Source organism: Spinacia oleracea, chromosome 4 (assembly GCF_020520425.1).
Source record: "Spinacia oleracea cultivar Varoflay chromosome 4, BTI_SOV_V1, whole genome shotgun sequence".
In the NCBI taxonomy this organism is placed as follows: Eukaryota; Viridiplantae; Streptophyta; class Magnoliopsida; order Caryophyllales; family Amaranthaceae; genus Spinacia; species Spinacia oleracea.
In genome coordinates this window covers 184,786,146-184,810,941 of record NC_079490.1, presented here as the reverse complement: position 1 = coordinate 184,810,941, position 24,796 = coordinate 184,786,146, and the positions used below count along the sequence as shown (strand labels likewise).

General features: G+C 38.2%; 3 protein-coding genes across 4 annotated transcripts; 2 read left to right on the top strand and 1 right to left on the bottom strand.

Moving 5' to 3' along the window:
• Window positions 1–100: 100 nt before the first annotated feature.
• On the bottom strand, window positions 101–8,547 carry LOC110805132 (sister chromatid cohesion protein PDS5 homolog D). 2 transcript variants are annotated; one of them, XM_056843235.1, is made up of 13 exons: window positions 8,332–8,547; window positions 6,702–6,815; window positions 6,215–6,418; window positions 5,935–6,116; window positions 5,224–5,350; window positions 4,936–5,130; window positions 3,740–4,201; window positions 3,533–3,619; window positions 3,269–3,354; window positions 1,461–1,512; window positions 1,157–1,243; window positions 1,015–1,058; window positions 101–623 (listed from the first exon to the last, which is right to left on the bottom strand). In XM_056843235.1, exons 2-13 carry the CDS (start codon window positions 6,810–6,812, stop codon window positions 425–427), a joined length of 1,836 nt encoding a protein of 611 aa, XP_056699213.1. In that variant the 5' UTR covers window positions 6,813–6,815; window positions 8,332–8,547; the 3' UTR covers window positions 101–424. The 2 variants fall into 2 exon arrangements, with proteins under 2 accessions (XP_056699213.1, XP_021866448.1); XM_022010756.2 differs by lacking the exon at window positions 8,332–8,547 and having other exon boundaries at window positions 6,702–7,178.
• A 744-nt stretch (window positions 8,548–9,291) lies between these two features.
• Window positions 9,292–11,371, top strand: LOC110805144 (40S ribosomal protein S12). The gene is made up of 5 exons (XM_022010765.2): window positions 9,292–9,414; window positions 10,314–10,351; window positions 10,470–10,767; window positions 11,012–11,077; window positions 11,167–11,371. The coding sequence occupies exons 2-5, from the start codon at window positions 10,344–10,346 to the stop codon at window positions 11,224–11,226; spliced, it is 432 nt and encodes a 143-aa protein (XP_021866457.1). The 5' UTR covers window positions 9,292–9,414; window positions 10,314–10,343; the 3' UTR covers window positions 11,227–11,371.
• A 1,783-nt stretch (window positions 11,372–13,154) lies between these two features.
• On the top strand, window positions 13,155–23,672 carry LOC110805158 (stromal cell-derived factor 2-like protein). Its single transcript, XM_022010769.2, has 6 exons — window positions 13,155–13,547; window positions 21,355–21,495; window positions 21,617–21,757; window positions 22,315–22,364; window positions 22,459–22,588; window positions 23,273–23,672. The coding sequence occupies exons 1-6, from the start codon at window positions 13,443–13,445 to the stop codon at window positions 23,366–23,368; spliced, it is 663 nt and encodes a 220-aa protein (XP_021866461.2). The 5' UTR covers window positions 13,155–13,442; the 3' UTR covers window positions 23,369–23,672.
• Window positions 23,673–24,796: the final 1,124 nt, after the last annotated feature.

The following is a 24,796-nucleotide window of genomic DNA, read 5'->3' as shown; positions in this document are numbered from 1 at the left end:
ACAGAAAGATTTTGTTCCAAAACCAGCCAGCAACAAGCTGAGAATCTCTAAACCGAAGGTATTAAACCACAAACATGTAGGAAGTACAAGAAACGGCAAATTCAATCAACACTGACTTAAATTGCATATCTTGTATGATGTGTACAGAAATGGGCCTTCGAGCTGCTTAATTAATTACAGTTGCCCTTTTCAAGAAAATCCCGTATAGAACCTATACATTACATACTCAGGTAATCCATCTAATTTCTAACCAAACCCCTGGAACATTCTCTAGCTAACAAAATCATTACACTTGTATGGCCTCCAACCTCCGATAAGTAGTCATAAGATTAGCACGATCAGCAACCTGGTAAAAAATGTCCTCTTACTTAAATTTCTCCACTAGATCAGATCCGAGCAGGAAGAAGACTTTAACAGCAAAAAGTCAAGACTTCTGTCCATCGGATAATTTTGGTCTTTTCGTCTCACTCAAACCCTCTGGCGTCTTCTCTTTCTCTACAATTCTGGCAGCTTCATGGCTTCCATCGTCAGCTTCAGTCTCATAGTCAGGCATTGCTTCCCTCTTTTTAGTGTTGGTCTGAGAGATTTCCTTCTCGCACACTGTTGGTGCTTCTCGTTTTGTCCTGAGTGCATGATATAGGTTAAAAATACAAACTACACAGAAGAAATAAATCTCCAATTTATTCTATTGAAAAGAAAGCATAATTCTTATTAAGTCATACGGGCAACAAATAACATGACAGAAGCCCAAACTACAACTCAATAAGATATATGATGAAAGATTAAAGGTAATTTACATCATGGGAGTTGGGACCAAAAGGTCCACAACAATAGCTTCCGTGTTTTGCTGATCTATTCTAACAAGTAATAAGAGACTTATTTATGACTGAACTATGTAGTAATCCAGGTTACAATATGTGTTCTATTTATGCTTAATTACACAGTGCACCAGAGTGAATAGAATAAGTCAGAGTGGAAAGTGTTAACTACTCAGCTGTCATGAGGAATGCTTACATAATTGGGCGTGAATGAGGAGATTTCATGTCAACAAATAAATCCTGAGAAATAAAAATAATATAATAATTGTCAGGACTTAAAAACAACGATTTGAGAAAGAAGAAAGAGATATCAAAGGGCAGGGGGAAAGAACACCTACAATATCAGTTGAAATTTCATCGCCTAAGAATTCCCATTGTTCAGTTCTCAGATTTAAAACCTCCTCATCTCCATCATCATACTCAACCTATTCACAAATCATATAGGACTACATTAGTTGAGGGGGAAAACAGCCGAAGTATAATGACGCTCATGATAAGATAGATGCTAAAAAACCAATCTGAAAATTTAAAATGAAGACCACCACCAAATACAGCAGTGAGGTAGAAGATGTTATAGCGTAGGAAAAAGAGAGAGAAAAGAGAGGCAGCAAAGATGGCACTTTGCCATAGCAAAAACCTCACCTTATGCTTTTTTGTAGAAGCATCAAAAGATGAGATAGTGCCTTCATAATAACTGCAAAATAGAACTCCATGGTTAGAGAAAATGGAATAGGAAAAAGGAAGATGAATGCGTCAATAACATAAATCAAATAACTGAACTGAACAGTGAATGAGAATGAACAGTGAATGAGAATGAACAGATAACTTCAGTGAGATGGGATTAAATTCAGCTTGAACAAGTATTTTTTAATCCTGGCTAATATTATTGACAAGTAATAGATTATTTTATTTTTTTAACAAAAGGCCACAACAACGGCTTATCATCCACAGTCGGATGGACATACGGAAGTAGTGAACAAAAGGCTGGAATACTACCTACGTTGCTTTGCATCTGAACAACCAAGAAAATGGGCCAAGTGGTTGGCATGGACCGAGTTCTCTTACAATTTGGCACCCCATAGTTCGACCAAAGTCAGCACATTTAAGGTGGTGTACGGGAAAGAGCCGCCTGCACTTATCAAATTCACTCAAGGAGATACGGATCACACGGGGGTGGGCAGCCTGGAGGAGATTTTGAGAGAGAGAGAGAGATCTGATGTTGGATGAATTAAAGCTCAATTTAGTGAGGTCCCAGCTTCGAATGCAGGAAATTAAGAATCGTAAGAGGAGAGACGTGGAGTTTGAGGAAGGGGAATTGGTGTATCTGAAGTTGCAACCTTACCGCCAAAAGTCATTAGCAAGGCGACCCTTCGAGAAGCTTGCAACTGGATTTTACGGGTCGTTCCCGGTGACACAAAGGGTGGGAAAGGTGGGGTACAGGTTGCAGCTACCTCCTGATTGTAAGTTGCATCAAGTGTTTCATGTATCCCAGCTGAAACAAGCCTTTGGGTCAACATAACACCCGTGCACATACCAGCCCAACTCACTCCTGCGGTCGGGAGAATAGAGGACCGACCGAGACCCGGGTTTTCACGTATCTTGAGTCATTGGTGGAACCAAAAGAGCCGAGGAAGGTGCGCACAATCAACAGGAATGGGGAGCAGTGACTGCAGTGACTGAGGTATTGGTGAAATGGAAAGGGTTGTCCGAGTTTGAAGCCACGTGGGAACTGGGAAGATGCAAGAATGATGGAATCTCGTTTACCGGAATTCCACCTTGAGGACACGTGAGCTTTTTTGGGGGGAGTATTGCGATGCCTCAACATAACCAATTTTGTCTAGTTACTTTATTTAATTGTTTTGTCTTTTACTTGGGAGTTTATAATTAAAAAGAGGGGGAAGGAAATCAGAAAACTATCTTGAGAGTATTGTGGTTTATGGGAGAGTAGAGACCTCTTGAAAGTCTCTTGTTATTTTGGTGTTGTAAAGCTTTCAGCTATACTTCAGTAATCAAAGAACCCTTCGATTATATCTGTTGTGTAGAGCAGAGAATAACAAAATTCCTTGCAACGAGCTTCAAGAATAGTCAGAGGCATATGTCCCATATGGCCATATCCAATAGAAACAAAAAAATAGATAATATTTCAAGCATTCCAGTTAATTTCTAAATATGTTGATGGAAAAAATATATATGCTGCTAATCTTCTCCTAAATCCTATCCAGCTCGACTCGAAATCTATATTAAAAGACCAAATTTATGATACTCTAATCTTGAGTTGCAAGTCAACAATCCAAATGACGATGAAGAAAAGGATGAAGCGTGGTGTTATTCAATTAGAGAAATAAATATCTGAAGCTAGACAGATATTAAAAGCCTTGTTAAAAGGATTATGATTACAACCAGTGGTAATTTTATATCATTATAGCTTTAATTGGAGAAATTCCAATTACCTGCGGTCGAGTGGCCACCAAACCTTGATTTTACAGCCAATCAAATCCTCTTTGTAATTTTTTCTCCCATGGGGAGTCTCAAAAACCTAAGAAAAAAAATTGAGCGAGTGAAAAACCAGAAACTATAAGACATCAGTATTCAAATTCTGAATTGGATTTCTTGTCAAAATTTTCATGTCAACAATGCAACCTCCCACCCAACTAAGAATCACATTTTCAAGGGGACTTATAACAGGATAAACTTCTAATTGAATGAGTACTCACATCGTCATCTGAAGATGCCCTCTTCCTCTGGGACGTGAAGGCATCATTTGTCTGGGTTCGATCCTTCCTTGACATGGATGTTGTGCTCTGTAGAGATGATCAGATTAAATCGTCATTCGTTTTCATACTTTTCTATTTAAAAAGACCAATTAGATGTTAACGAATTACAATACAAAATGAAACATAGAACAATATAATAGTAAGTACCTTCTTCCTAGACCCCCCACTAATATCCTTCTTTTGTGGCTTCCCCTTCTTATCACTGCTACCACCAAGTGGAGTTGCCTGATAAACCCTCTTATTGTCAAGACCAGCAGCTTGTTCTGTATCCCTTTTGGAAGGCTTGTCCTCCATTTTAGGAACCACTTTCTTACTTCTTGGTGCTTCAGAACTTCGCTTCACATGATCACGAGGGCTTCCACGAGATATTTTCCCTTGGCCTGTCAAGCTCACATCCTTTTCATCAGGATTATGGGAGTTGAGCTTTCCTTCCCCTTTGGATGCAGCTTCTGGATTCTGACAGCAACGATCATCGTCAGTAGTTCCTGGATTCTGACTGTGACGCTCATCGCCAGTAGTTCCTGCATTCTGACTGCAACGTTCTATTACCTTCAAAGGCTGCACATGTTCCGCAGAATGGAGCTCATCGCCAGTGGGTTCACATTCTACCTGCTCAACAGAAAAAATTCATAATAGGCTCTTTTCTCCACATTAATGATCTAATAATCTAATATGCACATATTTATTCTACCTGCTCAACAGAGTAAATTTCATATTAGGCTCTTTTCTCCAAAATTATTGATCTAATATGCACATATTTACAAAGTGACTCCAGTACGCCCCTACTGATTCTACAAAAAAATGGTTCTCATCTTTTTTTCTTTCCTTTTTTTTTAGGTTCTTTTTACTTACTATCAACGTAATTTTAAAGCCTCTTTTTGGTCTAGCTAACCTATACTAGAAATTTTAACTAGCCCTTTTTCGTATATTCATTCCTCAAGCACTTAGCAGACGGCATGAGTTGAGCAAATGGGTAATACATTTGCCCTGCAACCCCTTCACCTATATGTAACAAACTATACAGATGCAGAAAACTGTTTGGCTTCCAGCGTTCCTCATAATCTCTAACTAGTTAATTACTATTTGAGGACAACTTTTCACATCCAACTCACAATCCATCGTTGCAAAAACACTCTTATTCTCAACATGTTTAGAATTAGTACATTGCATTCAATCTGCTAAAAAAACAAATGGGTGGTTTTCTTTTTAAACAAGTCAACCTCAACCAGCTAAAGTTGGTCAAATCCACTAATTACTCATCATAACACTGCAAAATTCACCATTTGTCCCATTGTTACTCATAAGTCATAATCGAATAACTACAAAAGGAGTAAACATCATACCAGATGCTTTGCAGAATGATGAACAGGATCCTTCACGTCAATTGGCTCAGTTTCACAAATCGAAGAAAGAATGGGAGCATAATCCTCTAGGCAGCAACCCGTCGACGTTACTGCTTCCACAACATATGGTTTGAGCTTCTCCAAACATTCTTCAACAACTTTGGCACCCAATTTAAATGATTCAGGTGAAGCATTCTGATACAGGGCCATAATCATGAGAACTACATGGAATCACAGAAATCAAGAAATGATGAAAATTTTGGAAACGCCAAAGCAAAAGAAACCTACTTGGTTTTCCTTCCTGATGCTTTCTAATAGGACCTTAAGAAGCTCCACTGAAAGGGAATCACTTTCTGTTATCATGACAGTCATGATCCTCTCCATAGCCAGGAACACAGAATGAGGATGATTGGAGCTTAAATTTTACAAAAACAAAACAATTTAGGTCAATCATTGAGCTAAAATTAACTTGAAGAATAGATCTTCTCAAATTTTAAGCATAATCCCATAAATACAAAGTCTACAAAGATGAGGAGGTTTTATATTTCAGAAACAGACACATTACAGAACAAACTTCATATTTCAAATCCGGTGTATAACACCACTGGTTTCGTAAATCTTGACTTGGCTATGCTGGGTCCTTTTAATTCTTTTTCCTTTAAATGTGGTGTGGTTTAGGACTACTAATCAGAAAGTACATAAAATTCAGGGTTAGATATTTAAATAGTGAGAAAGCAATAACATTAAAAGCCACAAATGAATAAGCAGTGCACCAGAGCTCTAACACTTGTTGTGTTGCATGGAAAAGATCAGGTGATAACCAGATCAAAATTCAAGCTATTTTCCCTTCCATTGCAAGTAAAACAAACCTTATTTGATTCCTAATCATGATAGTAAGTTGAAAGTTTCATTTCATACAGGGATCGGCTTCAATCATTCAATGTGGTAGCAAAACAAAATAAGAACAAAAAAGAAAGAAACGGAAACTAAAATTCTCACCTGATGTGTTTCTGGAACAGCTCAAACATCTTAGTGATGAGTGAATCACAATCAAGGTCCAACATCATTACACAAGACCTGAGCCTAGCAACACTTTCAAGAATCAGAACGGCCTTAGAATAACAACGGCCAGGCGGACAGGATAACTTGTCAAACGACAGGACTATCAGCTCGAAAATTTCCTGAAAGTTAAAAAGAAAAACACATTGCATAAGTGAAAAGCACATACGATCCATAGCACCCGATTGCTAAAACAAGTAAATGAAAATGGTATCCCTACTTTCATCTTTTCGTCATCGTATGGAGCAACTGGAGCTGATATCCGCAAGATTTCATTGAGACAAGCAGTAACAGTAATCAAGACATCAGCATCTGGATTCCGCATAAGACTGTCTGCAATTAAGGCCTTCATGATATACAAGAGTGCATCTTGTACTTGGTGTGAAGGTACCTGCCCAATTTTGGACAGGAGTAACACCACCTCCTAGAGATTGGCCATGGGGTCATGGGATATGCAAAATCATAAGTCTCATCTTCTAAATCTTCTAAATAGAAATGGTAATGACAAGTCAAACCCTAAAATCAAGCACAGAGATTGAAAAGCCCCAAAGACATCCCACAAAAAGTTATGGAAACCCAGGAAACTGGCATTAAATTGAACAACTAAAAAATCGGAAGCAATGAATAAACGCTAGGAAATGAATAAGAATAACTGAAAATAAAAATACAGAAGTGAAGAAATGAAATAGAAAAAAAGGGGGTCTTACATCAAGTAAGAGTAAGAGTTCAGGCGTGGAAGAAGGGGGCAGCAGAAGCCTATTACCGGCATCCTTAAGTTGTTCAAGGAATTGTTGATTCACATTGAAATTAGCGGCCATCTCCTGGAAATACGAGTAATAAAAACAAATTGGTTGATGTTTTTATGAACCAAAATGTGGAAATTGAACTCCGAATCCAAAATAGATGTAGAGAAAGCTCAACAATTTGGAAAATTGGTAATTTTGAAATCTGTAATTCTCTCTCTTGGGTGATTGGTGATTATGGTGAAGGTGAAGAACACTGTAGTCTGTAGAGAAAATGTAAACTTGTAGCCTTGTAGGGGTTTTAGAGGGTTAAGGAGGTTCGGTCTTGTGTGTGGCCTTTCTATTAGACGACTCCTACTCGTACAAAAATGCACATTAGTACACTTCTGTGGTTCGGATCGCTTTCTTCTTATTTTTTTCTTTTTCTATTTTTTTTTTTTTGGCAACAAATCATCTTTGAAACCTTTTTTTTTTTTTTTTGATAATCTTTGAAACTATTTCTTATCCCTAACCTTTTTTGCTGGTTTTTTTTTTTCTAATACTCCGTATTACTTTGAAACTTGTATGTGCCATTAGTCCATTACTCCATTAGCATTCAGTCAGTAATGACTGATTTTAGGTTTTTAGTATGCTAAGTGTTTTTTTTTTTTTTTTTTTGGTGCAAATGAGCCACAAGGGCGGGGATGAGAATCGATCCCAAGATCACTTGGAACCGGGATGGAAGCTCTAACCAACTGAGCTATCCATCACTCTCTGCTAAATGTGAGTGGTCAGTGGTTAGGATTTGCGTTAATGACGCGCGTTTTAGGATATTATGAGATCATGGAGTGTCTGCCAACGATGTGATTGATAATATCTTTTATTTATTGAATAAAAAAGTTTTAAAAAAACAAAGAATTATTAACGTGTTACATTACAATTAGGGTCTTCCTAGTGTAACAATAATGTTTGACTGCTAGTCTGCTACTTCAATTGCGTCATATATATAAGTGTGTCTGACTCTTGATTCTTTCTGCTTAACCGGAACAACAAAATTTCCAGCATCAATTCATTGTTTATCCTCGACTTTTTGGCTTTTGATGATTCGGTGCATATGTTGTTGTTTGATGACGTTCAGATGTTGACTCTTCTAGTGGTGGCATGTTCAGATCAAACAAAATTGGGATTACTTGTAGATATGAAAATCCGAAATACATGCGTGGTTGCCTCTGTTGCTGATAACCACCGTATAATAACTTTCATCAAGGTAGATATGTTACTCATCCACCAATTAAACGAAAAAAGTAGAATGGACCATTTTTATTAAGTAATCATGAAATATCTCCCAGGGGGCAATATGTTATCGACTTCGAACCGAGAACAACTATGATATTTCAATAATAGGAAAGATCACATTGATAGATAACAACACAATTGAAAATCCAATATAACTTGGACTACGATTACTCTAATTTATCAAGCACAAGAAACAATCAAGATATTATTCAGTCTATCATTAGACACTTCAATACTTCAGAAACACAAACCCAAATTTTTCAAAGCAACTAATCGAATAACAAGAACATATATATAGAACAATGATCATGATACTTGCCTTTTGGATTGGTTACCGACCACCTCTTAATTCATCAACGTTTCCCTAGAGAGCACCCTTTCTGTCATTGGACTTGAGGCAACAAGTATTTAATTTCTTTTAATGAAGTTTTGTGAGTAATCTGGTGTATAATTTGTCCCATTGATCCGTTTGGCGGGTGCGGTCGTTTTTTCTTGGAAGGCCGTTGTCAGATTGCGCCTGCTCCTTATTTGTTTAGCTTCTTTGAGAAGCTTTGTTTTGTTATTTTATTTTTCTTTTTAGTTCAGTTATTTTATTTTTAGTTTAGTTTGTTTAATTTTATTTTCATGTATTTTGTTATTACATATTAGCTTTTCCCTGAGATAGGGTAGCTTTTAGGTTTTTTGGTCTTTTCCCTGTGATAGGAAGACCTTAGAAAATGTGTACCTTTTCTTATAAAAATAAAATAAAGTAAAAAACGTTTTATAATGTTATGATAATATTGTTAGATTAATTCTTGCGTGGATCTGATCCATAATAATATTAGCATTGATACAAAATCAATAATTTTTTTAACACATTTTTACATACATAGTGACCTCTATTATTCATATAGTTACTTTAATTAATTAAACACCAAATTTCTCAGATATAATAACCATTTTTTGTATTATAGTAACCTATGTTTTTAAAACTTAACTGTGACTTAAAATCATATTATTCAAGCACAACATGTATCAACGATAGTCCATTTAAGAATTGGTGTAGATTATATGTGTACTTTTAGAATTTTATAGACAAAAGATCATTTTTTGTTTGCTTATTATTTAAGGTGATTAAATGAAATGATATCACAATACATAGTTTTTATATATTTGCACAATCGCGTGTATACAAGACTAGTCGTCTATACGGAGTTGTGAGGTGGGCTGATTATAGTTTGGGCCTCTCCGCAGAAAGCCCAATTAATAACTAGGGTTTTAGTAAGCTTACCCAGTGCTCCTGCTTTGAAATCGGAAATCGTGGGTTTATTAGGGTTTTTAAGAAAACTTTCAATTATCAAATCACTTGCCGCCGACTCTCCCTCTTCAGCTTCATCAGATTCTCCCTTCAGCTCTCCCACAGGTTTCTCTCTTTCAATTTTTAATCGTTTTTGTTAAAATTCATGAATTGTTCCTCTGCTGCTTTCATGCCTTACCTTTGATCTTCATTGTTTTAAGGTCGTGTTTAATATATGCGTGAAAGTAGCTGCAATATGAAATTATTTGAGCATTTTTAAAAGAGAAACGACGAATTTAAAGTTTAATAGGGACATCTAATAAATCCAGAAAATTCATTCTAGGAACGGATTAGGTCTGATTAACATAAAGGTTTTGTTGGATATGCTTCATGTAAAGTGTCCATCTAAAGTTGAATTGAACAACTTTTGGTTTGTAGATGAGTGTAGATGGTAACTGTAAGTTCCCAATTAAATAATCCTATCAACAAGTTTCGAATACCCAATTCCGGCTTTTTGAGGTATAATAAACCAGGCATTGTTCATTGGACTGTGTTGTACTAAAATTCGACTGCTATCTCTGAAATAATTTGTTCAGCCAGTTCAAAATATATGTACTCCATATATGATTAATTTCGAGAATTAATTGGGAACTCAATGGTAGAGCTCACACCTCCCAAAAGAAATATAGTAGCACTGTCCTTTCCTGCAAGATGGTTTTATCGGCATTAAAAAGCTTAAATAATGTGGTATGTACAGAAATGCATTGTAATACTTCTTTAGAAGAACATGTTACATTTAATAATGCAAGAAAACCAATGACATTGTTTTGAGTGTGTACATAATTAGATAGGAGCAAAAAAGTTACAGTCTTGTAGAAAGTTAATAGTACATCTGATCAGTAGATTAAAATTCAAATTGCATTTCTTGTATGTATCCAAGGTCATTGAGGTAAGCTTCCTCAATATCTGATTAGAATATTTAGTGTATGTAATTTTAACTTATTCTTTTGGTTCTTTTGTCACAGGATAAAAGAAAATTATCATCAATTTACACAATGTCTGGGTATGTATCTGTGTCTCATTGGCTTGATTTCCATCTCTTTTGCTTGTTCAACTTTCAATTAATTTGATATGAAGGATTGAACGCCTGAGTTTTTACACGGTTATTGGTTATATTTCAGTGAGGAGGTTGCCGCTGCTGTTCCTGCTACTGAGACCCCTACTCCATTAGTGGGGGAGACCATGGACCTGATGACAGCTCTTCAGCTTGTGTTGAAGAAGTCTCTTGCACATGGTGGCCTATGCCGTGGTCTTCATGAGGGTGCCAAAGTGATTGAAAAGCATGCTGCTCAGCTATGCTTGTTGGCAGAAGATTGTGACCAGCCTGATTATGTCAAATTAGTCAAGGCTCTATGTGCTGAGCACAATGTTAACTTGCTAACTATTCCAAGTGCCAAGACCTTAGGCGAGTGGTCTGGTGTAAGTTACTTTACCCTCCTCTTCCTTGCCTGTTTTTATGAATTTTCCAAGTAATTTGATCAGTTGGCTAGGGTATGTGAATTTGTTTGTTTGCTCGTAATCGAGTGCATTTCTTGTTATCCTACTCTTCTTTCTTGTTTTGTTATGTGATACGATCCATTCAAGTACCACAGCTTATAGAAATAGCTATTCTGAATTATGTTTGGTGTTCACTCATGCAAGCTAAATTTTAATACGTATGCAGCTGTGCAAGATTGATTCAGAGGGGAAAGCAAGGAAAGTAGTCGGATGCTCATGTGTGGTTGTGAAGGTAGATCCCTTATATTGTTATTATTGGTGTTTTAGAAGTACAAGTTTCTAAATTGGTTGGCTAAAACCCTCTTTTGTTTGATGTTTTAGGACTTCGGTGAAGAGTCAGAAGGACTCAATGTGGTTCAGCAGCACATCAAGTCTCACTGAAACTCTCATATGAGATCCTTATCTAAGATAGGCCATGTTTAAGAATTTTGTTCTGTAGTTTATTGCATTTTGAAGATGTGACTTCCTTACAGAGAATTTTATGATTGGTTTTTGGTGCTAAATGCAATCAGAACAAATTGCAGTATCTTCTCTGGTTTCTAGACTTCATTCATTCTCTCGTTATTGAGTTGTTTGCTAATCTAGGTTTGATGTTAGGGGTTGATTGGTTTAGGAATGTGCTCGTGTTCTTTCTCAACTAAGCGCCTATTAACCATACATTTGCAACATCAATGTTTTTTCGATTTGGTTGACAATTAAAATTCTTTTAGATCAACAATGGGTTGCGAACTTCCGATCCCAAGAGTAGTAGTCCTAAAAATTTTAACTAAGCATTCACACTGTTTAACTCAATCTATATCCACCAAGGTTATTTTTATTAGATCTCCCAAATATTTGATGTCTTATATTATTCTCCTATTCTTATCTATTTGTTATTTACAGGTGTTGTTTGGTTGATATAAAAAATCATGGGAATGACTATACGATTTCATAGGAAGTGTAAGATTGTACTAGTGTTTCGTAGACAAGAACATGAGAAATAACTCTCTTAGGAAATTTTATTTAACATAAATTGGAGGAAGTTGTTTTCCCAGGTCTCTCTAAATAAATTTCTCATGAGAATTATTTTCCATATTCAACTGAACATATATCACTTCTAGAAAATGTTTATACTTGAGAAAACTTATTTCTTTGAAGTTTACTTCCTTTGTCAACCAAACGGCCTAAGTTTGATGGTAAAATGAGTACTTTCGTGCAAGGGGATTACTTTATTTTAATGTTTCACCTGTTCTTTGATTTTATGATTGACATATGTGTTACCAACTTATTGCGTATGTAGCAATTTTTCAAGAACTAGGAAATATATACTCTCTCCGTCCCTTAATACTCGCATCGCTTTCTTTTTCGGACCGTCTCTTAATACTTGCACCGCTTCTATAAATGAAAATTTTAGCAATATTATATTTTTTCTCACACTTACCTACTACCACACCACACCCCTATCCTTTACAAAAAATTATTTAAAAATTCACATCCCCACTCACCACCTCTTACACATTCCCACTGACAATATTAAAAAAATACCCCACTATCAACTAACACCATTAAATTAATAAGTCAATTCAAATGTCTTAAACTCCGCACCGGTCAAACCGGTGCGAGTATTAAGGGACGGAGGGAGTATAATTTTTGCTATGTTAGTCAAATTAAAATATGCATATTTTTTTTAAGGATAATGTTATGTGCAGGCTTAATGGCTACAGGTAAGAGATTAAAAATATAAACGTTTGCCTATACAAAATTTAAACATTAGTTACATATATTGAACTAATGTGTTAAATGCTTATTTGTAGCTTTAAGGGCTGCATATCATTATCTTTGGAAAGGGTTTATAAGGATTACACATAAGAGATTAAAAGTAAAAACATTTACATATATTGAATATTAATTATACGTTTGATGTATGATTTTTTCTTACATTCTCGGGTAGATTCTAAATAAGGAAATGTACTAATCCAATCAATAACAAGGAAATAGACATAATTTTAGATAAGTTAGTCGAATTAAATTTTTTTGACGTTAAAGTGTAACATTGAGTTGATTCTAAAGTGTTGACCCAAGAGGCCAAGAGAAAAGGTAAATCGTTTACACGAAGAACAACAATTACTACTCTGTTGTCACAAAAAAAAAAAAAAAAACCCAATTAAAACCGAGTAATAACAGCAGCAGCAGCCAGCAGGGAAATAATTGGTCCACGTCCCCAGTCCATTACCACGTGTCAAACGACCATTGGCTATACTTTTCAAATCTTACGTGGCCTTAACAATTGCAGAGGTGGTCATGTAATATTGATTGGGTTCTCCATTTCCGAGTCCATTAAAAATCAAATTAAACTAAACTAAACACCAAAGTGAAAGAAACTCCTGAAATCTCCGAACCACCATCTCTCCCCCTCGCCGGAAGAAAGTGAAATCACCGTGGCTTCATCAAGCCATCAGTCCCAATCTCTCACCAGGAGAAGAACTTCCACCGCTACCAGCACCAGCACCTCTGCCGCTTCTTCGCCGACTAGGATCGTATATCGGGAGAAATTAGGATCGGAATCAGAGCATTTACCTTTTTGGCAGAAAACTTGGTTTATTATCCTACTGCTTGTGATGGCGTTGGGCTTCTTTGCCCTGGCGATCTTGCTATTTCTCTCTCTTGATTCCGATTACTTTTCATCCTCTGTCTCCGCTGCCCCTGCCAGTGAGGGTGTTGAGGTATCCTATTCTCTTCCTTTTTTTTAGATTGTTTCGCTAAATATTTGATTTTGATGCCTGTCTCCTCATTTTTAGGGTTTCTTTGATATCAATGGACAATGCTAGTGTAGAAACTGTCATTATGGTATGATGTTGATGTTACCGTGGAAATTCACGTTCTTAATCTATTTTGGGAACACTTTGGCTTTAGATTCAAGTTTCTGTGGAAGTACCTGTTAGATTCAAAAATTCCTTGAGATTTTCAGTAGTTGATTGTTAGTTTACATTTCTTGTTTGCCATATTGTTGCAATGTTTAGGTAATACGGAGTACTCCATAATGTGAAATATCTGCAAGTACATACGGAAATTTATAACACACGCAAATAACAATATTATCCTATGAAAATCGAAACCGCCTTTTTTGTTGTTGTTGTTTTTGTTGATGGAAACGGTTCCGGTCTCTAGTTTTCATTGATACTTAGACAAAAATTGGAAGCAACTGTTCCGGTATCGGAATCGGGTGGTGTGATCTGATCTTCGGATCTTGAAGGTGGAGATGAGTGCCTGCAAGGTGAACACGAGGGCCTCCGACGCCCAACATTAATATCATATTATGAGATAAAGCAATGAGAAAGGAGAGAGTGTGGGTAGGCCTCTTGGGCCTTGGCTCTTTTGCACTTTGGGTCCATATTCTATAATAAGCCATTCTTGTATTTAATTTGGGCCACGGGAGTATTCCGTACAACTATGCTTGTTCTGAAAAAGTAATTACCCCATACAACTACCTCCCTTATCTGTAGCTTTTCGCACAATGGGTTGGTGCTTCGATTATGTGCTGGTATCTGAATAGCCCCTTCATAATCGACGTAACCTGCACGTTAGGCGAGAATATGCAGATAAAAACATTAACTTGCTTTTCTTGCTCTGGCCGACTAGCCCCTTGATTTTTTACGCTGACTAGCCCCCTTGATTTTTAGGATGACTAACCCTTTCATAATCGACGTAACCTGCACATTAGGCGAGAATATGCAGATAAAAACATTAACTTACTTTGCTTGCTCTGGCCGACTAGCCCCTTGATTTTTTACGCTGACTAGCCCCCTTGATTTTTTAGGATGACTAGCCCCTTAATTTTTTAGGCCGACTAGCCCCTTTGATTTTTTAGGATGACTAGCCCCTTGATTTTTTAGGATGAGTAGCCCCTTGATTTTTAGGATGACTCGCCCCCTTGATTTTTTAGGTGACTAGCTCCTTAATTTTTTAGGCTGACTAGCCCCCTTGATTTTTTAGGAGCGATTTTCGATTGCTAAGTGGGTGTTACAAATTTTCAATACCTACTCAAGCCTTGTCCGATTTAGCAAAAAATTATTACAAACCTTCAGCTGATAAGCTTGGATGAGAGCCTTGCTCGGTTGAAGTGATGATATCGTAAACCTCCAATCGCCATGCTGAGATGAAGTCTTGCACGACGAGCAATTCCAGATCGGCAAGCTAGATGGAAGCCTTGCTCAACTTAGCATAATATTATTATAAACCTTCGACCAACAAGCTTGGATGGGAGCCTTGCCCCGTTGAAGTGATGATATTGTACCCCTTCAATCGGCATGCTAAGATGAAGCCTTGCACGACAAGCAATTCCAGATCGGCAAATTAGATGGAAGCCTTGCTCAACTTAGCAAAATATTATTATAAACCTTCGACCGACAAGCTTGGATGAGAGCCTTGCTCAACTAGTAAGTGATTGTTTTCCCCCGAGTCATCAAGCTTTTATAGCCTTGCCCAACCTACTTTAAGGGCCAATTTTCCCCGTGTTGACAAGCTATGAAAGCCTTGCCTGACCTACTTTGAGGGCTTGATTCGTATCACCCCGAGTCCGTAAGCTGATGGTAGCCTTACCGACGTACTTTAAGGGTTTGAATCAGTGTTGCTTGTTGATCACCCCGAGTCGTAAGCTGATGGTAGCCTTATCGACTTACTTTAAGGGCTTGATTCGTATCACCTCGAGTCGTAAGCCGATGGTAGCCTTATCGACCTACTTTAAGGGTTTGAATCGGTGTTGCTTATTGATCACCCCGAGTCGTAAGCTGATGGTAGCCTTCCGACCTACTTTAAGGGCTTGAATCTTATCACCCCGAGCCGTAAATTGATGGTAGCCTTACCAACCTACTTTAAGGGCTTGATTCGTATCACCCCGAGTCGTAAGCTGATGGTAGCCTTACCGACCTACTTTAAGGTTTGAATCGGCGTTGCTTATTGATCACCCTGAGTCGTAAGTTGATAGTAGCCTTACCGACCTACTTTAAGGGCTTTAATTCATATCATCCCGAGTCTGCAAGTTGATATTGCCTTCTTGACTTGCTTTAAAGGTTTTAAATCATATCACTATGAGTCAGCAAGCTAATATTGCCTTGCTGACTTGCTTTAAGGGTTTAAGCATATATCTTCCTTATTGCCTTGCTGACTTGCTTTAGGGGTTTAAAATCATATCACCCCGAGTCAGCAAGCTGATATTGCTAGGGGCGTTCAAAAATACCCGACCCGCTTGACCCGACCCGTTAACCCGCTTCAAAATAACCGGGTTATTTTGTGATTTTTCTGCATTTTGTGGGTCGGGTACCCGACCCGTTAATATAAGCTAGTATTCGGGTCAGGTCATGTGCCAGTGTTTGGCGTAAACTTGTACTCGAATACCCGTTAACATTAAACGAAATGCAATCAAGTGAATGGGGTTTAGACGTTTAGTTCTTTCACTCAAATTCATTTCATTTTTTCTACTCTGTCCTGTCCTTTCTTCTCCTCCCCCAAGTAAACTCTGCCCTATATCCTCATCCCCGAGACCCTGACAGATCTTCCATGAATACTGCAGCAGACGATTCACAACACCTCGTCCTCACGTCTTTACGTACACCTTCGGACCTTCTAGATCCAATTTATTCTTCTTTGTGGTGGTATGGTTTATTTTTGTTGATGGATCTCTTAATTTGTCTATTGGGAGTATTGTGGAATTTAAATAGATTTCACTTGTTTAACAAATTGGGAGTACCTTTCACAAAAAAAGTTAAGGAAGAAATGCTAAGGGGCAACCTAACTTCCGCAGATCTGCAAATATTGGTTTTCTATTGCAAAGTGGGAGCAAAAAGAATGCAGATTGTCATTTTCTATTTAATTAATTGATCTTTTGTAGATCTATGCTCTTTTTTCTTTTATTAACAACACATGATGTATAGTTTAGATCTTTGTACAACTTATACTAGTAGAAATTGGTTGAAAATCGAGGTTATGTTTTATTTTGTGGGTACCCTATGACCCGACCCGTGAACAGCTTGCGAGTACCCGATGTTCACGGGTCGGGTCATGGGCCATTACATGCTTACCCGACAATGCGGGTACCCGACCCGATAAGCAGGGTACCCGCTAATGAACACCCCTAGATATTGCCTTCCTGACTTGCTTTAAGGGCTTAAACATAGCTTCCAAGTTAGCAAGCCGATATTGCCTTGCTGACTTGCTTTAAGGTTTTAAATCATATCGCCCGGAGTCATAGCCTTGCTGACCTACTTCAAGGGTTTAAACATATATTCTCAAGTCATCAAGCTGATATTGCTTCCTGACTTGCTTTAAGGGGGGCTAAAATCATATCACCCCGAGTCAGCAAGCTGATAGTACTTTAAGGGTTTAGACATAATTTCAGCCGATGTGGTGTGGCTAGCTTTCAACCAAATATTGACAACGATACTTTAATTGGTCCATGATATGGGGAATGAAATGGTACTTACCTTCCTTGTCGCGTAAGTTTGCCATCGAGAAGACGATAACCCTGTTTTTCTGCTTACGCCCATAAACGATGAAGCTCCTATGTCAGGACATTATTCAGATTCTCCGGGACTACGACATGACGCACTACACATACCGGTGCAGACTTGCGAATTAACAACATTTAGTAGTTTATGCAGACAGCAAGACGACAGTAATAGATGGTATTGGTATGGCTATAACTTTAGGCCGACAATACTTTAGAAGGTACCACGCAGCTTGCCTCCTGAATTCATGACACTGCGGGCAACACTAAATTGATAAACGCCAGCCGGAAGCATACTGATAGCATTGTAGGCTGGTAAGACATGCTGCAGGTTGGAGGTAATACCAACAAAGTTTAATCTTAACCATCAAACACCATAATTTACCACAATAGGCTGGTAGCAAATCACCAAATTAATAGACTGGTAGCAAACTGATAGCATACCGATGGCAAACTACTACGAGTAGCTGGTAAGAGGTGTGATTGGGCTGGTATGACAAATAATCTTTTAAGGAACTTATAGCTTACAGCAACTTGTAGCATTTTCAAACAACATAGAACTTACTTAACAGCCCATTAAATGGTATGGAGTAGGATCGGGCTATCGGTGACATTATTTGGGGTGTCCTGGCCAAACTTTGAAGCTAGTAGGAGCTAACTTGTCGGTTGAAGGTTTATACTTGCCAATCTTAACTCACTCTGACTGAGAGTATTCTCCATCGAGACAGGCTGACAGCAAATTGTACTCATAACAATAAACTAGCTGTATAAGAAACTTCAAACAACAGACCAAAATGACTAGCAAACCAAAATGACTAGTTAAAACATACCACCCTGTTGGTATAAGAAACTTCAAGCAGCAAGGTAATCATATTCCTTTCTAAACACCGCATATTTAAAGGTAAAATGAGCATACCGATGGCAAACTACTACGAGTAGCTGGTAAGAGGTGTGATTGGGCTGGTATGACAAATAATCTTTTAAGGAACTTATAGCTTACAGCAACTTGTAGCATTTTCAAACAACATAGAACTTACTTAACAGCCCATTAAATGGTATGGAGTAGGATCGGGCTATCGGTGACATTATTTGGGGTTTCCTGGCCAAACTTTGAAGCTAGTAGGAGCTAACTTGTCGATTGAAGGTTTATACTTGCCAATCTTAACTCACTCTGACTGAGAGTATTCTCCATCGAGACAGGCTGACAGCAAATTGTACTCATAACAATAAACTAGCTGGTATAAGAAACTTCAAACAACAGACCAAAACGACTAGCAAACCAAAATGACTAGTTAAAACATACCACCCTGTTGGTATAAGAAACTTCAAGCAGCAAGGTAATCATATTCCTTTCTAAACACCGCATATTTAAAGGTAAAATGAGCAAGTAAAATGGGCAAGCATCTGGCTATATACACCACACATGTATGATGGTCATTGAGTGAGATTTAAAGATTCTTTTAGTTTCACATAAAAGAAGAGAGAGAAAAGCTTAGCTCTGATAGTGTCGGAAATGATGTTATTGGTGCCGTTCTCAGAGCAACTCCACAACTCTAAGTCGGCAACCCGACATTGGTGTTAGAGCAACTCGACATGTTAATGTCGATGCTGGTGAGGAAAATTGTACCGGTACCGATGCTATCGGTGCAAGGCTATCATAGTTGAAACTTACAAGGCCATTGGTGCTTTCTTCAACATTTATTCGCATAGAATCCTTATGCTTACCACCTCTTGGTTAAAGGCAACCATCTTTTATTCGTTTATAGCATCTTTTGACCGCCCAATCACAAGTCTGAAAGCTACACCAGTAGCTTGCTCCAACATTTCGAGCAAGGCTATCTCCGCCAAGTATTTGCTTTTCTTTTTTACTTGTATTATTATTTTTGGATCTGGGAATATAGATATCAAGATATGTGTTTTCATATATTTTATTGGTCTTTTATGGTGCTATCTCATGTATTTTGGGCTTTATCGTGGACGTGGACAAATGTCCATTTGTTTCTCTTGATTTCCTACCGTAGAATTCGGCAGTGTATGGTCTGTCTCCACTTCCTCGGAGATTCGGGGCACAATGGTATGTTATTGTGCCCCTCCTTCTAGCGCCAATTGTTACGATATCGGTATCGGAATCGGGTGGTGTGGTAGGATCTTCGGATCTTGAAGGTGGAGATGAGTGCCTTCAAGGTGAACCCGAACCCGGGGGAGGCTCCCCGGATCAGGGCCTCCGACGCCAAACATTAGCATCATATTGTGAGATAAAACAGTGAGAGAGGAGAGTGTGTAGGCCTCTTTTACCTTCCCTCATAAATGAGTATTTATAGGGGTTTGAGGTATATTAGGTCATTTGATTTTGGCCGTGGCCCTTTTGCACTTTGGGCCCATTTTCTATAATAAGCCATTCTTGTATTTAACTTGGGCCACGGGAGTATCCCGTACAACAACAATCCTTTTTCACACCTGAAAACCCCCCACCCACACTCTAGGAGAAAACTCGAGCGGGCTAAGGTGAGCCACAGCCCGGAACAAGATTAGCTTCTCTAAAAAGTAAAAACATGAACAAAATTAACACTATAAAAAAAACAAGCAATAGAAATAATTTCCCTAACAACTCCCAAAAATGAGGCATCTTTTTGCTTCCCATTTACTAGATTAGTTACTTGTTGGCAATCACTTTCAAGGATTATGTTATTTATGCCACATTGTATTGCCATCTTCAATCCAAGGACCATGGCCTTAGCTTCAACAACATTCACATCCCAACATTGTGTAACTTGCTGACAAGCAGTCCTAACTACCTCACCATCATGGTTTCTAAGAACCATCCCCATTCATACTCCCACATCTTTAAAGATTGCTCCATCGACATTGATTTTCAGCACACCGGGCTCAACACACCACCTAGCTTCATCTCTTTGCTACCCCGTACTCCGTCTTGCACCAGCACCCACCTCCCTTGCCTGACCATATGCCAACAACAAGGAGGCAGCAGCAGCTACCTTTGCGGGATGCTTCAGCAAGCTACCATGTGCCACTGAGTTCTTCTCACTCCAAATCCCCCACGCCAACATCGCAGCTGCAGCCCTCTCACTCACTCCTAACTTTGTTAGCCACCAATCCAGCACACTACTCACTTCCGTATGATCAAAACTTTCCATCCCCTTATAATCCCAAATACTCGCTTCAAAGTTACACTTCGAGATAGCATGTAGTTCCGACTCTTCATTCCTACAGCAACATAAACACAATTGCGACACACTTTTGATTCTTCTATACAGCCCCTTACTCGTAGGTAAGGCACCACTACAAAGTCTCCAAATAAACATACGTGCTTTAGGGGGCAAGCTACCAGATCCTCTTCCATAAACTTAGGATAACACACAAAACAAGCTATTGGAAACAGAATATTGGTTTCCAGCTTGGTAAATCGAAAGGGGATAAGTGAAAATTGTATTTTGGGTGTGGAAAGTAATGGAGGATTTGGAATCAGTGCATCCGTCTGTTTTGAGCTTTATATTCCAATTTTTGGTACCGGAAGGGCCTCATTTGTTATAGTCAAGTAGACATGGTCCAGGCAATGGAGAATTATGTGTTCTATTTGTTGCTTTCTCCATGCTATATTCCATCTTATTGTTTATTTTATTTTTTGGGAATGGGGGTTGGTGGCGGTGTCGTAGGAGGCACAAGGGCTTTGAACCCGAGATCATCCACTTTTACACGTGTGGCGATGACCATTAATTCATTTGTATTCAAAAGTAAAACTCGTAACAATGATTGGAAGTTTACTTTTCCAACAAAGTTTCCTGTTACTCATACTGAATGAGTGGTAATGGAACATTGGAAAGGCAGTCTCTGTTTTAATAGTTTTAACTTACCCTCCATTTTGTTCTATATACCATAATTGTTTACTGATGGTAGGCTAAAGTCCAAAGTAGTTGCTTCCATTGGTATGTAGAGCTGATGTTCATTATCCTTTTACAATTTCATTTTGTAGATCCTATGTGTCTTATGAGCATCATTTGTTTTGATAGGTTACGTTTGGGTCTGTGATCAAATTGATGCATGAAAGGACAAAATTCAGGCTGCATTCACACGACGTGCCATATGGTTCTGGAAGTGGCCAGCAATCAGTTACAGGTTTCCCTAATGTTGACGATGCCAATAGCTACTGGGTAATCTTTGGTGTCTAAGCATTTATAGTACTCATTAATATATCATATTCTTTTCCACTGAACTTAACAAATTCATCGCTCTGCTTTTCTTCCACCTTGTTTTCCTTTTCTGTTTGGATAGGTTGTAAAGCCTGTACCTGACACATCTGCGAAGCAAGGGGACCCAATCAAAAGCGGGACAATTATCCGCCTGCAACACACGAAGACTCGTAAATGGTTACACAGTCACCTGCATGCATCCCCTATCTCAGGGAACTTAGAGGTTAATTGCAGATTTTGTCCAACATAATGTTCCAGTTTCAAATTCAGCTGTAAAGATTTTGTTGTAGTAATTTGAATCTGAGACTTTCCAAATTGGCTCTTTACAGTGAAGTACCTGTCCGACCTGCATGTTTACAATTTTATCTAGAAAAGGAATAGCGTATGCTGCATGTAAATTTGATTTCAGAATTCTGTAAATGGTATATATATATATCTACTGAACATATGACCTTGAAGCCTTCCAAGAATATCAGCGTGTGTGTGTGAGTCCGTGTCACGGTGTGCTCCCAGACTGTTATCGACTTTTGGAGTTGTTACTGGGTGTATCATATTCACTTGTTCATCATAGTGGTGATGATCATATGTAGCCCCTTTCTCACATAGCCTCTATATTGTAATGGTCGGTCACTGTATTCTGGTGATTATATGTAGATTATGGTTATCGACTGGGAGCTTACGTAGGGCATTTGTGAATACTGATGTCTGATGATAATATGTCATATGTAATGGAATATATGTACTTCATCTTTAGATTCTAATCCAATCTGACTACTTTAGGTAAGCTGTTATGGAGGAGATTCAACCTCAGATACCGGAGATCACTGGAAGTGAGACTCGGAACTTTTTTTTATATTTTTGTTCTATTAAGTTATCCTATTTGTTGTTGCTTGCTCATATGCTGTTTCTGATGTTTCTTGGTAGGCTTGAAATTGAGGGAAAGGGGAAAATCTGGAAGCAAGATCAGAAGATCAGGCTCAATCATGTGGACACTCGAGGGTATCTGCACAGTCATGACAAGAAATATCAGCGCATAGCTGGAGGCCAGCAGGAGGTAAGATTTGGTCTTCCTATCCTTTCCTTCCCCTTTCTGATAGTCGTTAGCTGTTGCAGAACCGCGTTTGGGAAATTGGCTGTGGCCCGTAAGATAAAGATAGATCAATATTTTATGTTCTGATCCATATCTTTCGCAGTCCATTTTCTGGTAATGACTGGCGAGACATTGAATATATGGTTACCCTAAGATTTAGCCATCTTTAGTAGTTTATTAGTTAGCCAAACAATTGATATTTGATCCTCAAAATTTCTTGATTTAGAACCGATCTCTTTTTGAATTCAACTATTTCTTTCATGACTATTTTTCCATCTTGAACATACTTACCTATCTGTTTTGTAAGTCAAACAATTTCTCCAAATTGTTTGCCCTTTGTAAATACTATCTGCCTAAATTTTTCCATGAATGAACCCTTCAACTCTTTGATACTGTATACTCCGTAATATGTTAAATTTTTTGCAATGGACGTTTAATCATGGTCACAGTCAATGCCCATGCCTTTTAGTTTAACTTTGGGTATAATGCTGGAATCATGGACTTTTGCTGAACATAAAAAAATACTATCCTGCTATTAATATTTGCATCTTCAGGAGACCTTGTAGTTGACCCCCCCCATGTCCTTGACCATTATTTGATATTTTTCCTTACTATTGTGGTGATGTATGACTAGTAATTCTGGTGCAGGTTTGTGGTGTGAAAGATAAGGGTCGGGACAATATCTGGGTGGCAGCAGAGGGTGTATACCTCCCTACCAGTGATGGCAAGGCAGAGTCGTCTTAGTCTTCTTCACCAAATCAGACACATTAGAGTTATTCAAAGGATCTACCAATCATGTAGCAAAATTTGCGTTGGTGTAACATCAATCCCCTTTTATGTTTTATGAAAAGTATAGATGAGTAGGACCGTTGATTTTATAAAGGAAGCTGTGATACTTGAAGCTCTTTGGGTTGATATGCGGAGTATGTGATAAGAGAGTACGAGAGACTAGTTTCATCTGATGTACTTGTATTCTACAAGCATTTACAGGAAGGCCAAATGTTATTGGTTCAACCTTAATATATTGGATTATTGTGTCAATTTTTTACATAGTAGATTTTTCTAGCGTCTATGTTTGAAAATAATAGTGACATTGTTCTATAATCTTATAATTTAGTTATCCAAACAAGTTACTCACTCATATGCATCTCTGTTTCCGTAAGCTCTTGATGTGATGAACTAGCAAGAAACGGTTTTTAAGAATATTGTTACTGCTGCTATGTGATTCCAAATTGTAATACTACCTCCGTTTCGCAATAGATGCATCATTTCTTTTTCACGTATCCCAACATGCTTCTTTGAACATTAATATCTCTAATTGCGTGTAAGTAAAAATTATAAAAAATTGATATTTGGAATTCTCACATTGATACGAATTTAACAAGATCTCACTTGACTATGTTTGTTTTTACATAATGTGAAAGAATAATTGTCAAAGTTAGTTAATGAATAGTGTCCAAAAGAAAAACGATACATATATTGCGGAACGGAGGAAGTAACAAATAAGTGGATGTTTCTCCGTTCTTGCTTCCTAATACGGCCTTCGTGGGTATATTTTCCGCGGAGAAGAATAAAGAATTGAAGTTGCATTGGCTCGCTGGACACTCGCGTTTAACTTCTCAGTTCTCACTGGGATTTGTGTTGTGATTAACTGGTTATATAAGGCCGGCCACCGGCCTCAGGGTTGAGGCCAAGTAATCAACATTAATTTTACGAGTATATTTTAGTGGCAACTTTCTATGTTTTTTTTCTAAGGTAAGAAGAAGAAACCCTACTGAATTAGCACCTATCACATGTTGGTTAGCCCAGCTACACAAGTCTTCGCTTGTGCCACTCCTAAGCATTTTGACCCACCGAATTAGCACCTATCACTGTAGGGTTCGACCATGTGACCAATGCACATTTGTTCGATGAAGAGCAGAACTAAATTCTACGGTATTTCATTAGGGATGGCAATCACATCCGAATCCGAACCGAGTCCAACCCGATCCGAAGGAAAAAAATCCGATCCGAATCCGAGAAAAAAAAAGTCTAAATCCGAATCTGATTAAAAACATCCGAATGGATATGGATCGGATATGGAGTCTGCAGAGACTCCGACCCGAGTCCGAATCCGACCCGAGTCCGAATCCGACCCGAGTCCGAATCCAAGTGCAAGTTCGACCTGAAATT